Source organism: Centruroides vittatus, unplaced genomic scaffold (assembly GCF_030686945.1).
Source record: "Centruroides vittatus isolate TY-2023 unplaced genomic scaffold, ASM3068694v2 scaffold_435, whole genome shotgun sequence".
NCBI lineage: Eukaryota > Metazoa > Arthropoda > Arachnida > Scorpiones > Buthidae > Centruroides > Centruroides vittatus.
Genome location: NW_027122708.1, coordinates 1348199 through 1367678, shown reverse-complemented (window position 1 = coordinate 1367678; position 19480 = coordinate 1348199). Strand labels below are relative to the sequence as shown.

The 19480-nt window shown below is 28.6% G+C and overlaps 1 protein-coding gene across 1 annotated transcript in view; it reads right to left on the bottom strand.

Moving 5' to 3' along the window:
- LOC136989095 (uncharacterized protein CG5902) overlaps positions 1-19480 on the bottom strand; it is an 86132-nt gene that overhangs the window by 63496 nt on the left and 3156 nt on the right. The window contains exon 2 of the mRNA XM_067287197.1: positions 3612-3722. Within this exon, the coding sequence (XP_067143298.1) occupies positions 3612-3722 (111 nt within the window). The remainder of the gene's footprint in view (positions 1-3611; positions 3723-19480) is intronic.

The following is a 19480-nucleotide window of genomic DNA, read 5'->3' as shown; positions in this document are numbered from 1 at the left end:
TTTATAAGCATAATGTTAGGCATCTTCCCCCGAATCACTATACATAACTTTATTTCCCCCAAACATATTTATGTAGCTAAAATTAGTTTTAACTAATGTTAAAAGTTAAAACTAGTTTTATCTAAAATCAAAATATGTACAGCCGTTAGTACAGCCTAAACCCGTTTTGTCTAGTTAAAACTAGAATTTACTGCTAGTCAAAAATGAATTTGAGTTAAAACTAGTTTTAACTAGACAAAACGAGTTTTAACAAAGACATCCAGTATAAACTAGTTTCAACTAGTTAAAATGCGTTCTAACTAAAAACAGGTTTTGAATAACATATATATATATATAATGAATACATACTTTATACCCAGAAAATACATCCAAACTTCAACTTACAACCACCTGCATTTATGATGTCCAAAACCAATGTAATTTAAAAATATTATTTCTGAGTCCAAACAATTGCTTGCATTTGCTAACGACAAGGTACAATTATTAATGTTAAATTAAATACTGTAATGGACAATAAACACACATATTGCATATAATAATAGCTCGTATATTCATGTTTCACTATCACTCAGATTTGCATCACTTCACAAAACTGAAAACAAAACTAAGTTTCTGCAGAGCTTCTCAGTCCAGATAATCATTCTAACTTTAATTTCATAATAAAATTAAAGGAGATTAATAATAAATAAAATTAATAAAAAGTTAAGAATAAAAATATAATTTCATATGAAAATTATAATACTTCAGTATGACTTTTTGTTTTCTTTAAAAAGGTAGTTGGTTACCTGCATTTCTGTGAATTTTTATTAATAAAAAATATTTTAATTATTTAGTAAATGCTAATTTAAAGTTAAATATCCCTAAATACCATTGCTGTAAAGTATTACAGTATGTATGCACAACATTTAGAACTGTATCCAATTATTATTTTTACTTTTACAAATTTCTTTATATATTGGAAAGTACTTAAAATTTACTATCAACCATAATACCATCCATCTTAACATTAATGTCATTTCAAATGGCACCAGTAGTAGATGTTATTCTGGACATTCTTCATTTTCTGGCATGTACACAGAATTTTTTAATAATTAAACTATGCTTTTAAGTCAAGTCAGAAAATGACATTCTTTAATTATTTTATGAAGAAACCAATAAGTATGGTAGTGAAGACATAAAATTGGCAATAGAATCATCAATTACCTACAGAGACTTTGCAGCCCATGTGGTAAATTAACTTCTACTATATACAGTATATAAAATAATATCATATAAAGTGTTTGTATGTATAATGCTGTTTGTAAAAAATTGGGATTGTAACACTTTTATAATACTGCACAATATTTACCTAACTACTACTACATTCCACCCAGCTACTAAAAATTTCTGGAAGAACATTGATGTAGTGTGATTTGATAAACTATATATAGTCTACATTGTATTTTGCTAAACAAACATTGCTTTGTTAGTATGCATGTTTTGTGTTCAGTGAAATGCATGATAGATCTGTAGGAAAGAAAATACATCAATGCAAGGACAACACATCTAAAAACAAGTTTCTCATATCACAGCATGTGTAGTTTTGTGAATCATAAATATACAGTACATGTCTAGAAAATAATTATTATATACACACAAATCATTGTAAGTATAGATTTTGTGCAATAATATTTTTGCAGGTTTATCAATCAATCTTAACACAGTCAAGCACTGCATCATCTTCAGACTGACTAAAGACCATGCTTAAATAAATTGGAAGTATATGGATGTGTTAGCACAATATGTACTGTGCAGCAATGTCTACAATGTTCATATCATGTAACTTATTGAATTTTGCAAAAATACAAAATTATTTGATAATCCAACATCACACAGGTCCCATAGGTGCCCGATTGATGGACTTCTATCATACATTTTTCTCTTTTATCTCTAACAACAATATAATAATTAAAAATAAATTTATCAGTGTAGTTAATTGTATATAAACAACTTCAGTACTTGATGACAAAAATAAACTAACTAAATAAAAATTTAAAGTTAAATCATTAATATTTAAAATTAAAAAGTTCAGCATTTTCAAAATTTTTTTATAGGAACTCCTGGTCTCTCTCTGACTAGTTCATTTGATAAAACATATAACACTTTTTAACTATCTTAAAACTTGAATGTTTCCATCTCAAACTAAAAATAAAATAATTAAAAATGTATACTAAAATTTTTGAGTTGAATTTAGATATTTTATGTGCAGTATTTTTTTTTTTGAACAATTTGTGTGTGGAAGAACAAGAGCTTCCAGTCTGGTTTTAAAAATGCAATTAATCCTAACTATTTTCACTGCAAATAATACAAGCTAACTAGTTAAAGTATATTTCTTGAAAGCAAAAATATATGATAAATGTTGTGCCAGCCAAATTCTCTTGAACTAAGCACAACAAAACATTTTTTGAGACATTCTATAAAGATGTTTATAAACATGTATAAACCTGAATCAACACCTCCTAGATAAAAGATGTAATCCTTGAATGAGCACTACTATCAACTATATTGATCAACAATGAATCATTGCTGTATTCTTATAGCATATATATCCATAAGGATTAAGTAATATAAAAAAAATTATCATTTACTATATGTTCAATGAAAGTTTTGTAATACCTATTTGATTATTATTTTAAAACAAATATTTTGTTTATTTATACTTTATTTATATTATGACATAAAACATTACATTAAATTTAATTTTTTAAACACAGCCATACCCTGTTACCTAAGTCTAATGCATTCCCGAAAAGATAAATATTGAAATTTGAATATCAGAAGATTTTTCTATAATTTTTATGAGAAAAATTTAACTTGTTCCCAGTCCATCCAAATAACTCCAATTAATTTTCCCGAATAACACATGGCAAACTAAAACATGGCAAAAATACCTATTTACCATAATATTAATCCATGATTTTAGTATAATATTAAAATTACAAACTCCAGTTACCTTACTAACAAACACTTAACAAAGTCATAAAAAAAAAATTGTATAAGAACTGTATTTCTTTTAACATGCAGTAGATAGCAACGAAAATGTAATGATAATGTACTGTACATTGAAATATTACAGTATAAAAACAGAACACCAAACTTACACAACTGCTACAGAAAAGATACAATATTATTGAAACAAATGAAAATAAGACACTGCAGAGAGTCACCCCCATACTTCCCACTTTCACTAGTATGACTCAAATTTTTTTTTCAAGATATGCTTTAAAGATATTTTGGTACTAGAATTACTCAATTTAGATATCATAATGTGTACTAAAGAGCATCTTTGTGGTAGCAGGAATTTGTATACCAGGGTATGCCTGTATTTCAAAATTTACATTCATCCTTCAAGTTTACACAAGCAGAACATTTTTGAATTTTTAAAATTAAATAGTAATATATTAATTATCAACAAATTTTTTTATTGTTCTAAATGGAAACTTAGACATTTTGAGAGACAAGAAGGATTTCTTATTTTGGTTAATAAGAAGCTTATAAATATTTAACATTTTTTTTCAAAAATATTGTACAATAAAAGTAACTAGAAATAAATCAGAAAAATTTTATTTTACCTAGTAACAGCATACTCCCTGAGTCCAGAATGGAGATTCATGGCATTAAATGTTCCTATACAACCACGGAGTCTTTTATCTTTTCCGATTTTCCATGTTACAAACAATGGGCTATAGAAAATTGAATATTTACTTTGTTAAGATAAGTTATTTATTTGAATTTTTTCTTAATTTTTAATAAAATTTCTGAAATTAAAAATAAAATCCATTACAAATTTCACATCAAAAAATTTAATAAAAATTACAACTAATAGTCATGAAAAATTATAATAGTAATTTGTTTTAATTTCTTAACATGAAATATCAACACATTAAAAACTACACAGCCAGTTATAATTTTTAATGAAAAAAATTTCATATGTTTCTACAATAATTGCAAGTTAACTATATTAAATTTGTTTGAATTTATATAAATATACAAGTACTAGCTTAAGCATTTGGTATTGCCTAGGGAATTTTAATAGAGATACTTTAATAAGATTAGATAATCATGTATAATTATGCATTATCATCTTTTACAAGATTTAAACAGTAAACATCTAACAACAATAGTTAACAGTCAAATTGTATCTGAGAAAATATTAACAAATTTTTACTACTTTTGGTGTGCTGAACATGAATTTGATATTTAAAATTCTTAGTTCAGGTTTTAATCTCTATGTCAAATATCAGTTAGAAATTGTTTAATTGTTGACACTGGAATCAAATTTAAATTTTAAATTACAAACAAGTGAAACTCATTGACAATTTCAAATTTGTTAACATTGGGACATTAAATTAATTAACTTTACAAATTGTGATAATTCCTGATACTGTATCAAGAATTATCAATATTAGCCAGTATTCATTTTTCTAATATTGGAAAATATTGTATAGTCAATTATTCAATATCAAACACCATTATTACCTATCACAAATTATGTTGCCACTGTTGCCAATGTGTTATGACTAAATTGAGGAGATTTAAAAATTTTATTAAACTACACCAGTTTTTTTAATCAGTTACAATATATATTATTTTATATAGTACAATAAAATTTTCAACTTATATCACAAATGTTAAAAAAGTGTGTTTGTGTGTACCTATATTAATGCAGTACTATTAAAATATACAAAGCCATTATTTGCTAGTATAAAGATTAAATGCTTTAGTTTGTTATGATCTTAAAATAAATTCTTTTAATACTTTGGTAAACTAATTTTTTCAGATAAAAATTGGTAGTTTATATAATTCATCAAAAAAAAAAAAAAGTAACTAGCCACAGAGATATTGAGGCATTCAGAGAGGAGAGCACTAGTACTTACTATTCAACATGTAATAAGTCTCATGGCATTGATCAACAGTTATGATTACATAACTATGTGCCTACCCATCAAAATTTCACATGTAATAAGTTATATCTCATTGCAACTTCCCTTTCTTGCTATGCAGGCTTGATGTACTCCAAATGGCTATAAACAACTGAAAGTAATAATAAAGTTAGTCTAAAAAAGGTTCACTTTTTGATGAACATAATTTTGTTTCAACTTGTTAAATATCCAATATTTTTCTGCAAAAGTGACTTGGCAAGGAGAGATAGGAACACTAGGCACAGATTTCAATTTTGGTTAAAAAGAGAAAATTAAAGACATTAAAATAAATGAAATCTTCTATGAAAAATATTTATCATCTATCACACCATACGCTTGAATAATTCAGATATATTAAAAATCAAAAATTACAGTTCTTATGTGCTAAATTTCTTTTAATGAACAATTTATTAATCAAATTTTCTAATAGCTTATAAATTAACTTAATATTCAAATTAAAAAATTTAAAATTTTACATAAATTATGAATTTATTATTATGTAAGCATTTTATCTCTTCATTAGTAGATCATGAATCATCATTTTAAAGATGCAATCTTTACTAAATTAGTGGTTTAATGATATCTAAATATTACAACATAAAAGTAATATAATGGATCATCAAATAAATTTTGCCTTAGGATGTCTTAATTTTTGTATTCACAGTTTAACAAATTCAAATCCCATTCCTATCTATTTCCAAGAAAAACAGAATTATTGGTATCTATTATTTGATATCTATCTATATTGATATCTATTATTTATATGATAGTGATCATGTTGCCATATATGGTAAACTGTAGCACTTCAGAAAAAATAGCTGCATGCAACATAGTAAGATATTAATGAAATTGTTTGTTGTATAAATAAAAAATTATTTTAATTTCAGTTTTTATTGTGGTTTCATGCACAGCAGCTGATATATATATATATATATAAAATTCTCCTTTTCTCAATCAGCAATTAAATTATTAAATTTTGATTGAGAAAATAACAATTGAAAATAATTATTTTTAAATAGTTATTCTAAGTCTAAAACTTCAGTGTGAATAATTTGAAAGATTATTTATGCCTACTCTACTATACAACACATGGACTCAAAAAAAGTTTGCCACACTTGATGTAGGTAGTCCTACTAATTAAGGACCTATTTATAAGCCTATATAATTTTTCATCTTGTCTCATTTAGGAATCTTGCCTCACAATCATTTATTCCTAACTACAGGTCTTTGTTTATCTAATATAAATTAAAAGGAATAACTTAACTGAAAAACAAAATGCAATTACAATATACTCATAGTTCTAACCTTTCCTAATAATCTTATATATGTTTGAAACTCCATAAAAATAAATTTTGTATATTCTAAAAACTCAAAATGAATTTTGAATTATACATTTGAAATGTTGGATAAGAAAAAAAATAAAATAAATTAAGCATTATTTATTCTAGTATAGCTTCATAAATTTATATTGTGATTGTTATAAATAGTACTATAACATCCTAATGAGAAACTAAAATTTTGTTAACTTCAATTTAGCCAATTTTTATAAACAAAATCTTTTATTAGTTTTACATTTCCTGATTTCATATTAGTTTTACAATTATAAAGTAATCAGATCAGAAAGATAAAACTTTTCAATTGTCTATACAGGTTACAGTCCAGTCATGATTTATATGAGGGAATGTATTTCTGAAGTCCGTCACATATAAATGGTTTATGCAAATTAAGAGTAATTATTCCAAAGAAATATATTAAAACTCAAATGAAACATTACGTGGAAATGTTTGCCAATTTAAAAGGATTTTTGGTTTACTTTATACAGAAATTAAAATAAATTAATTAAAATTAAGTTTTTAATGAAAAGTTGATGTATTATATAAGAATAAAATTGTTTTAAAAATTTCAACTGAATTATATACAAATAAATAACTGTATAATACAATTAAAAAATATGAGAGAACTTTTAAATATCATTAATTATAAATTTTTTCAAATCCTGTATAATAAAAACATATTATACAGTATATATAAAAATTAATCTACTAAAATCAAATATACTAATTTATTATTATTATTACTTTAATATGATTGTGCATAAAATAAAATCACACAAGTCTATAAATCTATTATCATTCATAAGACAATGCTAACAACTTTTAAAAAGAGCCAAAAAAATATTTTATCAAATAATAAACTGAACTCCTTAAAAATTATTCGCTTTTGCTAAAACGCATAAGCAAGGCCATGAGCTAAGACCTATAGTGGACAAAGGAAGAGCTCCTACTATTAAACTGGAGAAATCAGTGCATAATATGTTATCCACACATCTGAATGGCTATCAGTTCAATATCTCAAGTCCGAAAGAGTTGATACAAAAACTTAAAGGCATAGACACACCCGGTTATGCCACAGTATGGGACTTTAGATCGTTATACCCCTCAATTAGAATAGAACCTTGTTTTTGTGCACTGAGAGATTTCCTCATGGAGAAAGTAAATGATGACAGCCTGCACCATCAAGTTTTAGAGTTAGCCCATTTGGCGTGTTATAGTTCAGTATTCCAATTCAAAGGAAAGGCTTATGCACAGGAGAGGGGTGTACCCATGGGGAGTCCGCTATCCGGGGACCTATGTGAAATGGTAATTAGAGCATTGGAAGCCAAAACACTGTCACCGTTTCTCTCAAACATAATTTTATACGGAAGATACATAGATGACATCATTATCCTCTGGAAATCGATGCCGGACCTAAAGCAGTTTAAAACGGCCATGAACGACAACCCCTATGGCCTACAACTGGAAATGGAGCAACACAGTCCTGAAATAATCCACTTCTTGGATATAGAAATAAGGATCGAAAAAAGGATACTACAAACGAGGGTCTACAGAAAACCTACAACCATACCATCGTACATCCCCTTCGATTCCTGTGACCCCTACTCCTATAAAATGGCTGCCTTTAGGGCTTTAATAGAAAGAGCCTACACGCACTCTTCCACAAACGATGCTCTACAACAGGAATTAACGTTTATTAATAGAATAGCAAGAGAGCACGGTTACACTAACATCGTAAAAAAGTTATATAACCGGCACCTCCATACAAGCAGTATAACAAACCAAGAAAGCGTAGTGAAAAAAGTTACCAGAGAAGAAAACACAGAAAGGACCCCGATGACATACAACCCGCACCTTAAAACAATATACAACACAATTGCGAAAAAAAGGGGAATTAAAATCGCTTATCGGAGAAACCCTTCCATATACAGCCTATTGAGAAACGGAAAAGACGCACCTAACCCGTATAGGCTTCCGGGAGTGTACAGTATCCCTCTACAGGACGACAGATGGCAGAAACAATTACTGTACATAGGGTCCACTAAACGCCCACTATGCACTAGAATAAAGGAGCATAAATCCGACATTACCCGCCATAAATACACAACGGCATTGTCAACGTATGCAGCAAACCCGGATATAACACCGAATTTTAACGAGGCAAAGGTGATCCGCACCACCCAACATCAAGAACATCTGAGAACTCTGGAGGAAATTGAAATTTATAAAGCCGATCGCACAACAACATGTATTAATTTCAAGGAAGAAAGGAAACTCTCCACTGCTTGGCAGTTTTTATTAGAAGAAAGGCCGTAAATCAGTTGACGTCACGCGTATTTATCATAGGAGGCGCACATCGTTCCCAAACGGAATAAAAGAAAATTTAAATATTTGGAACGGCACGCGGTTGCCCAACGTACTCGATCGTTTAAATTACGGAACACGTTCCATTTATTTATGCTGTTCGATTATCAAATCCAGAATTGGCCTGAGGAAGAGCCCAGGAGGGGCAATGAAAACGTTCGCCATTTAGAAAAATAGTTCGCACCGGTTATCGGTTTTAGAAGGTATTTAAATTTTTTTCTGTTTAAATATGGAGTTGCTTATTAATAGAGAATTACAGAGAATGGAGAATTCATGTAAGCGTAAGCTGATCATAATTTGTTGATGCTAAAAAATGGGATGAAAGGAGCTACATCTGATAAATATAGACCATCCCCCATTATTAAAATTCAGTCAAGAAATATGAACATTATTAAAAATCTGTTAGTGCATCATCAGTGATATTGATTTGGTGGTATTAAAAAACAGCATAAATTTCTATAAAGGGTTTTATTTTAAGTCCAAATCCAACTCTTTCCTCTAAATAATAATTTAAAATAGGTTTGATTATATTAACTCAATGGCATTTCATCACTACCAAGTGAATCATCAAGCATTCCTACCAAAACTGAAAGTACTTTATTTTTCAGAGTTTCTTGCTATCACCATTATCAACAGCTTCAACTACATAATACATATTGACAAAATGTTTTCTCAATATGGATTAGTTTCTGTAAACCTTGTAGACTGGTAGACTTATCTCACAGCAGACTGGTCAGCAAACTATTTTTATTTTTTCAAACAGACTACAACAGACTACTTTGCTGACCAGTCTGCTGTGAGATAAGTCTACCAGTCTACAAGGTTTACAGAGACTAATCCACATTGTGATACCATACAGCAAGCTGACTATATATTAAAAAATGTTTTCTATCTGTAGTCATGCTAAAGTATTCAAAAACACTAGATCTAACCTGTTCTCTTAGTCACTTTGTATGAGTCTTTTGACATTTGAAAGCAAAAATAATTGCTGGATTAGACTTGCTTAAATCAGGCTATATAGCCTGATAATCATTTGGCTTTAATATAACTAATTGAGCTTACAGATGTTTATATTAGTACATAATATATAATAAACCAGAAGTCAGTCAGTCCATTTTCACTGACCAGAGGCATTCTCTAGCAATGGATTTGCTTCAAATTTCAACTCCACAGCCTTGTTTTTATTACAATATATTATTATTAATGTACAGTATATATTGTCTGTCTTCATTATTATTATTATTAACCCATCTCAATTATATTATAAGATTGTAAATGCTAACAACGAGTAAAATATTCATTAAGTCTAACCACACTGGAGACATGACACATGACCCCTTCTATGTCTCTACCCAGTTGACCTTTAATAAAGAACCAAAATTTAATAGCATTAATGCCCTTTATACACATGCTACTGTGCCAAATTTTGTTTCTTAAACTTTACTCATTCTGAGATATTGTTTAATAATTCAGAACAGAATAAAGAAATTAGATGCTAACATGTGGACGTGCAAATTTTTTCCTTTATTTGACATTTTTTGGGTTTATAGCATCTCCGAATGTATAGATTTGCAAAAAACTCAGAGTGTCAAATGTGACACAATTCAAATACTTTTTCATTTTTTATATACATAACAAGTTGGGAAAGTAAAAAGGAGTCAGTCGGGGGATTTTTGACGACTCCGACTAAAATACCAAAACTCCACGACTCCGACTCCACAGCCCTGCTTAATACTTAATCTTGACTTTGACTTTAAACACAGAAAATTCATGAATGAAGATAGTCTTTCTACAGAAATTGTCCTTCCTGGTAAACATAGGTCTAATTCTATCAAATTGCTAAAATCTTGGCATCGAAGATCTATTTAGTGCATTTCATTAAAAATTTTGATCAATTTTTTTCTTTACTCCATTTCTCCAAAGGGTTTAGTTATTATTTGTCTTTATTAGTACCTTGATTTTAATCTGTTTCTGTTTAACAGGTTTCTTAAATTTGCAAAACTATTCCGTATTTTTTGCCTTCGAAGAACCTTCCTCAGTAGTATCCATTGAAATTTACAATCCTTATCAACACAAAATGAATATTTTCTAACAAATCACAAGTTCAGATTACAATATGCAATGAGTTTAATTTAAAAACTAGAAAGTTTTTTAAAATAAAAAAAAAAAGACAAAAGCAAAAAATTTTACTAAAACATCAGTATGGTTGGACAGAGTAAATTAAAAAAAAGTATTACCCCTCTTAAAACCATACATATAAATCAGCCTTCAGAAGTGAGAAAAATAAAAAATTTATTTTAAAACATTTAATTCACTTTAAACAAATTTATCAGAATTAAAACATAACAATAAAGATCTCATTTTGTTAAATATTTTATCCTGTTTATGAAAATAGGATTCAATCAGTCTGTAATTGGTTAAAAAATAATAATAATAATAATTAATAATGTCTGTGGAATAATAAATGTCTGTGGAATGTATTTGTAGTATGGTTCGTGGATGTCTGCAAAGAAACACAAATTAGTAGACATCCACGAACCATACTACAAATACATTCCACAGACAGTATTGGAAAACAACACGCACAAAATGTACGACGACAGAGCCATAATCACAGATAAAACAATTTACCACAACAGACCAGACATCACAGTCATTGACAAACACAATAAAATCACATACATTATAGACATATCCATTCCAAACACTCACAATATACAAAACGCATGCAATGAAAAAATTAGCAAGTACACAGAACTCGCCCAGGAAATATGGCATCTGTGGAGGATGGATAGGGTGCTTATTGTACCTGTTGTTCTCTCCTCTACAGGTATCATACCACACACACTACACAAAAGCCTGGGTACATTACAATTGAATAGAAACAAACATACATCACACTACAGAAGGCCACTATATTGAATACATGTCATATTGTGAGAAAATTCCTGAATACAGACACACACACTGATACACTTCTTTAATTTCTGTTTTGGTTACTATGCCTTGACTTTGGTCCGGCATAGTACACAGCCACCGGTGTTAACCGAGTATATCTCACTTAACCCAACATAATAATAATAATATCTCATTGATGTGAAGTTAAAAGTTTATTGTTTTAGTTTGAATGTTTTTATTTAGAATTTTTATAAAGCATTGCATAGTGGCTTAATGTCAATTTTAAAAATTTACTGGTTCAAAAAAGTATTATTGAAAATCTGATCTGAAATTGTCCATGATAAATATATGTATTTGAATCTGTATAAAATCAAAGATGTCTGTACATGGAACAAGACTTGAATTTTTACTATAGTTTTTGTTTTATTCTTAATTTTTTTTATTTTTAGAGAATATTTTATCGTGTAATTTGTTAAATTAAAAATTACTATATACAATTGTTCAGGAATATTCAAATTAATATAAATAATTTACATTCAATAGATGCAGTTAAATCAGTAACTTTAAATAGGAGTTGATAATGAAGCAAATTACTGAAGAATTAATATAATTTTCTTTGTAGCTAAAGATATTAAATATTATATGTTCACACATGCACCTTTTCAACCATACAATTTTTCCCTATCTATTTATTCTTCCAAACAGTTTTTTTAAAGTTCTTAATTTAGAAAATGGTTAAATTCTTTTGTTAATTTCACCTGTATTTTTTTTTCTTTAAGACATTGTATTATTTCTTTAAATTTTCTTTTAATTAACAAAATTATTCTATATATATATATGGAATAACAGCTGGTTGTCTCTTTTTGTCTTTGTTCATTGACTAAACACACATCACATCATATGTTCACAAAATAACTATAAATATAAACAAATTATCAAACAGATTCAAGACTACCCAATTTACAAACCTTGTTTTTAAGATCTCAGTATTTAATAAGCTGTTGTTAAAATTCATTGGAAAAATCTCACTATCAATAATTATGATATTAGTGTAATCATTGAATATATAAATGCTATGATTTAGTAGATATAAATGCTATGATGAATGTTATTGAAATTGTTGATAAAATTGAGTTATTTCCAGCTAAAATACTTAAAATGTATTAAAAATTTGATAATCATTAAAAATGTAATTTTTTTTCTTTCAAATTAAATAGTTAGGCATATTAATTAATAATGAAAGATCTATTTGTAATAATTTTTTAGCAAAGTTTGAGTTTTATAAATGTATAGCAATATATCTATAATAGATAATAGAGTTTGTCTATCTAACAATTTTATTTACACACACACTTTTAGTACCTAGGTTACAATACTTGCAGTAACTTAGATACTAAAAGATATCTTTTGAGAAACAGGCTCATCATACCAAAAAAACCAACAGAAAATTAAATTCACTTAAGCAGTTTCTTCCATATTTTTAGTATTATGAGTGTGTTATTTCTTTAAATTTAGGCAATATTTTTGTGTCACAGATATTTTTTGTACCTTTGGAAGAAACATTCTTAGTTTATGCAAACTACAAAAACTTCAATTATCAGAGTTCCCACAGCTTTGGCAAAATTTGATTCAAGGACTTTTCTATGATTTTTCAAGGATCATGTTTCAAAATTTCAGGATGATACATAACATGGTTAAATGAAAGCAAATAATAGTATCAATGAACATTTATATTTACACATACTCAACATAAATACTATATGTACACATGATTATTTGGTAGTTACTTGTTTACAACTCACAAGGAAGCCTTTTACTTTTCAACTATTGTTTCTAAACTTCTGCTTTTTTATCTTTTGTAGCTTTTCTTGAACTGTTTCATTTTACAATATACTCTATTTTTCTTGCTACTTCTGTCTTCAAAGCAAATTCCTCTAGATTTTCATAAAACATTCTAATATATGATTCTAGCAGTCTCCTCGTTTTTCTTTTTTTTCCTTCTACAAATTGAAATTTGCAGAAGAAATTTTGGCTTCCTGTTACTCTTTTTTTGCATTTTCCTTTGCTTTCTGCCCATCTAAATATGTATAGTACCTCTGTTGACATCAGCTCATTTTGTAAGGCAATTCCTTTGTTACAATGATGTTTGTGATACCTCCAACATAAACAATATGATCCTTTATGTACTTCTAAAAGTCTCACAACCAATGCTTTTTTCCAACATGTTTATTGTGAATGCATCTTTATTCAGTAAAAATCCTTTTTCAACAGTTGCCTAACACGACAAAATGTATAGCTTGTTTTGTAGTAAAGTTCTTTACTTTTTGATGTTAAATAATCTCCCACAGCTGGAACATAGACAAGTTAAAACTATATACCATACACACAATCTTCCAGCAAATGATATGTATTTAAAGTAAATACAAATGGAACATTTTTGGTCTCTTTTAGGAGCCTGCATTAAGCATCAATCTTTACAGAATGTTAATTCAAATACACATTTGGGAAAAGACTGTGTATGGTATGTAGTTTTAATTAGTTCTTTACTTTCCTACAAAAAATCATTAATAACCTCAGGTATTGCATAGTTATGCAATGTTATATAAAGAACATCCCATCCTGTGTAACACCCCATAATATTGGGTTGTTCGGAAAGTTCGTAGCGATTTTTGATAGCCGACAGTTGAGACACCGATTGACGCAAAAATGATTAGAATTGTACAAACCAATGAATATTACGATAAATGACCTTGAGACGCGTCCGTTACAAAAAAACCGTTAAGATTATTCAAATAGCGTTTAATTTGGCTCATTGCAAAAATGGATGCGAACAACGTGCATTATCGACACTTGTTTCTTTTCTTTTTTCGTAAACGCAAAAATGCTGTACAAACAGCAAAAAAGATATGTGATGTTTATGGTGGGAGTGCTGTATCAGAATCAACTGTTCGAAAGTGGTTTGCAAAATTTAAAACGGGTAATTTCAGCCTTGAAGATGCTCCTCGCTCAGGAAGACCTCCTGTTATTGAAGAGGACCAAATCAAAGCATTATTGGATGAAAACCCTCATTACACAACTCGAGAGATTGCAGACATAGTGAAGTCATCAAACAGTACTGTATTTCAACATCTAAAGAAGCTCGGATACGTGAATCGTTATGACATTTGGATACCTCACGACTTAACGGAAAAAAACTTACTGGATCGCATCTCCATTTGTGATTCTCTTGAAAGACGAAATGAAAATGACCCTTTTCTGAAGCGTTTAGTGACAGGTGATGAAAAGTGGATCATTTATAACAACATCAGCCGAAAACGATCGTGGGGTAAGAAAAATGAATCACCATTAAAAACTCCAAAGGCCGGTCTTCATCCAAAGAAGGTCATGCTCACTGTCTGGTGGGATTGGAAAGGAATCCTGTACTATGAGCTGCTTCCACAGAATCAAACAATTGATTCTGATAAGTATTGTTCCCAATTGGATAAGCTGAACATGGCAATTAAAGAAAAACGTCCGGAACTGGCCAATAGAAAAGGCATTGTGTTTCACCAAGATAATGCCAGACCTCACACGTCTTTACGAACACGCCAAAAATTATTGGAACTAGGCTGGGATGTTTTACCCCACCCCCCTTACTCACCCGACCTTGCCCTGTCGGACTACCATTTGTTCCGTTCTCTACAAAATTCCCTTCATGATAAAAACTTTGATACTTTGGAAGCTTGCAAAAACCACGTGGATCAGTTTTTCGCGGAAAAAACTGGAAAGTTCTACGAAGAGGGTATCATGAAGCTGCCCCATAGATGGCAACACGTCATTAAAAACAATGGCGCATACATAATGGAATAAAAGTATATTTTTAGTATTAAAACAATTTCTTTTATTTCTCTTAAAAATCGCTACGAACTTTCCGAACAACCCAATACTAATATAAATACCCCATGTTATATCATTTGTGAAGTCATCAAAAATTGTGTTATGTAACCCACAAAACCATGATTGTGAAGTCATCAGAAATTTTATAAGGTAAAACAGAACCACACTAACAGAACTGGATGAGCTACCTTATTATGATCCAGAATAGGAATAATTTTCATCTCAAACTCTAAATACACAAAAATAGTTAGGCAAGTATTTAACAAATATATAACTACTATCAGCTTATAAGCAGATTTCAATGAATCTTTTTAAGTCAAAAATGTTCAAAATTCTTGATTAAATCTTCAAAGCAAGAGAGAAATAATGGTGGTACTTCTGGTTTTCTGCAATGTGATGTTAAACTTATATGACAGAATATAGAGCATGTGCTATAAACTAATTTTTGTTTGGCTGTGTGACATTTTTCAATTCATATCTACTGTATGCTGTAAATGAATAAAACTAGTAAAAAAATTAAATGTGGATACTAGGACTGTGCTAAACTAAAATTTCAATAGCAATATTGGGCTTGATAGATTCCTTCAACATACCTACATATTGAATTTCAAATATTGATATCAATATCCTAAATTTTTGAATATCTATCATAAACATTTATAAATTTTGGTTTGATATATTGGTTATCCATACTGCACTAGTAGATATCATTAGTGCAGAATTATCATTTCTTCCATATCACAGAGATGCAAAATATGTCCAATTACACAAACAAGGTTTAGGAGAAACTAAAGTTCTGAAAAAATTGCAGCAGAAAAAAATAATATGGCAATAGCCACAAAAACATAGTTGATACACTACTATATTTTATTACAAAGCCTAAGAACATTAAATGGGAAAATTTTCCAAAATGCAGGAACCTTGTGTTTTAAAAATGAAATTTGAACATTTAATTTGCATTCAGTTACTTGTTACATTGCTGCCTACTTATACAGTTATGTGCTTGCAGTAAGGATTAGTGCTACGCTGATAACCAAGAAATGTGTTACATTATATTTTAGATTCTTGATATCAATATTGAAAATTTTTATTTACTTTGGTTTAATATATTGGATATCAGCATAGCACTAATTGTGAGAACTGCAACAACTCTCAGCAGAATTATAAAAATGCTAGTGCAATTTTCTGACAGCTGGAAAAATTATGTTGAAACAAGTTAATTATTATTATAATTAACAAATATAGAACTACTGATATTTTTCATTGTCAATAAGTCAGTATTTTAATTGATTTCCATATTTACATAGAATATTGATATCCTAAATAAATATAGAATATTGATATTGAGTAATTTTTGGTATTTATCAAAATTTATCAGTTATTGATACACTGAAGAAATCCATCAAATATTGATAACAGAATTTTGGTTTAACACAACCATAATAAGGATGAACTGGTTTTATTTACTGAACCATTGTTTTGAGTTTTACAAAAAACTGAAACCAAAACAGAGCTTAAAAGAAATACATTTTTATTTCAAAATTCTTTTAAATACTATCTAATGAGTGAACTTTGTGTTGGCTTGAATTATTAACAAAATAAAATATTCATCCATTTCCCTCATGAAAAATTTACAAACTAATAAACTATTTAAAACAGGGATGAGCAACCCGCAGCCCGCAGTAATATTTTTTGCAGCCCGCGTGGCATAAAATATGAATAAATATATCAATTTCCCAGCTTAATGATATATTCAACAAAAATTCAAACGTTATTTTCTACAACTTATATTCGTGAAAAGTTTTTTCGCAATGAATTTAGTAAAAAATTAAAACAAGAAACCGGCTAACAGACACATCGAAACTAATTTAAAACTAGAGGTGACTAATATGTAACCAAATATTTCCGATATATTACGTTTAAATCGGTGCCAGAAGCTATATTAAGTATACATATGCTAATTTATAATTATATATGAATAAAGAATTGTGATTTACCAACAGTTCCCGCCTTTTTTCTTTTGTGTGCGGCCCGCGTCAGTTCAAAAGTTTTGAAATGCGGCCCTTATGTAGAAAAAGGTTGCCCATCCCTGATTTAAAATATTCTTCTAAACTGTCTTGATTAAATAGCTAAATAGCATCATTTTCTAAAAATCTTTTCCTTTATTTTTCATATCTTTGTAAATATATTTTGAAGTTAATATTTTTTTATTTTATAACAACTTTTAAATTAAAAAAAATGGTTACATCTTCAAAAAATAAAATAACAATGAAAAAGTCGGTCAAAACCTAAAAAAGTATAATTTTTTTAAAACAAGAAATGTACACATTTTAAAATAATTTTTCAAAAAAACAACTATACGACTATCATCATTGTAAAGAAATTTTCCATCTTTGGATATCAAGGTCCTTTAATTAGTGCCCTGTGCCAAAAACTAGATCAAAGTTGAAATTGTCACAAATGTGGCATTGATAACAATTTCAATTTTATTTCCACTAATCAATATTTTACATTAATGTTTATAATTGTATATGCTATCCAACATTATCTATTGATACATGCTTAAATTAAAAATTTTTAAGTTAAAAGAATGCTTGATATTAATTCTGATAAATTAACATAAAAATTGAAGTGTTGGTCACAAATTATATATTAGGCCTACACATTTACTTGTATAATTTAATTTGAATTTTCCAAACTACATAATAATTTACAAATGAATTGGTATTATTACTGTCTTATTTTGTGTACTAGTGTGCAATAATTTTCAGGGAAATTTTGCATCCTAAAAATATTCTGTATCCTAGTAGTATCATACATCATACATGAGATATAATGATAATCACTTTACATCTAATAACACTGTTCCTTGCTGAGGTTTGGAAATGATTTAGCAATGTTCCATAAATTTTTGCACATACACCTTACATGTTAAAGGACAGTGCTTCCTTACAAATGTTCCAGGACTTTTCCCAGATGTGAACATTCCTGGTTTTTTCTGATCCTTGAGCAAATTTTTGACATTCAACAGCTATATATATATATATACACACACAACTCCACTAACCCAATTAGTTTAAAATCAGATTATCTGCCAAATTATCAGGCAGTTTTATAATAAAAGTAATTGGGTTAGTGAGCCTGATAATTTGGTAGATCATTTGACTTTATTTCAAGGGCTTTTCCCAGATTTCAGAAACTGTGGAAACCCGGATAAGCTTAAAAAGACTCAATTTGCTTTTTTTTAAGTAAAACAAAACTAACAATACTTTAATGTGTTACTCAAAATTTTAAACACAAAAGGTAGAAAACATTAAAAAGGAAAAAACTTGGAACAATTAAATCAAATTAAACATTTTGACTCCTTTGTGCTTTTTGGGATTTTATCATCCCATCTTCAGATCAACATTCAATATTATGATAATTTGAATATAACCACTGTATGTGTTTATAAACTTTTGAATCAAACTGACCAATAGCATAAGTTCAAAAGTATTCTATAACTAACAATACATGAGACGTACAAGAAAACTATAACAAACATAAAATAATATCAATATGTATTATACAAAAATTAAAGATTAAAAACTAAAATATAAGTACACTGGATAAGACTGGATATCATTGTTTTCAATGATAAAAATGTAATTTTCTCATTTTATTTATTATTATTTTACCTATTCAATGTACTTTTACTATAGATTTGGTGAATAGTATTCAATTTTTTATTAGTGCAAAAAGTTCTTGGAAGAACCTGTACTACTAAAATAGCAGGCACACAAAATTCTTATTTACATCAAGTAAAATTGTTAAAGTACCATACCTCTATTCAATGCTGTCAAGGGATATGTAGCAGTCCAAACTTTACAAAAGTTTGTACACTGACATTTCCAGACACAGATATTTCCACAGGGAAAAATTTAGTTTCAAAACACATCACAATGAAACTAGCAGTGCAAGAAGTGGAAAAAAATATGCATATATTTGTTATACTATTATATGTACTGGTACATATGGATATGTATATATATAGAATATGTTAAATAC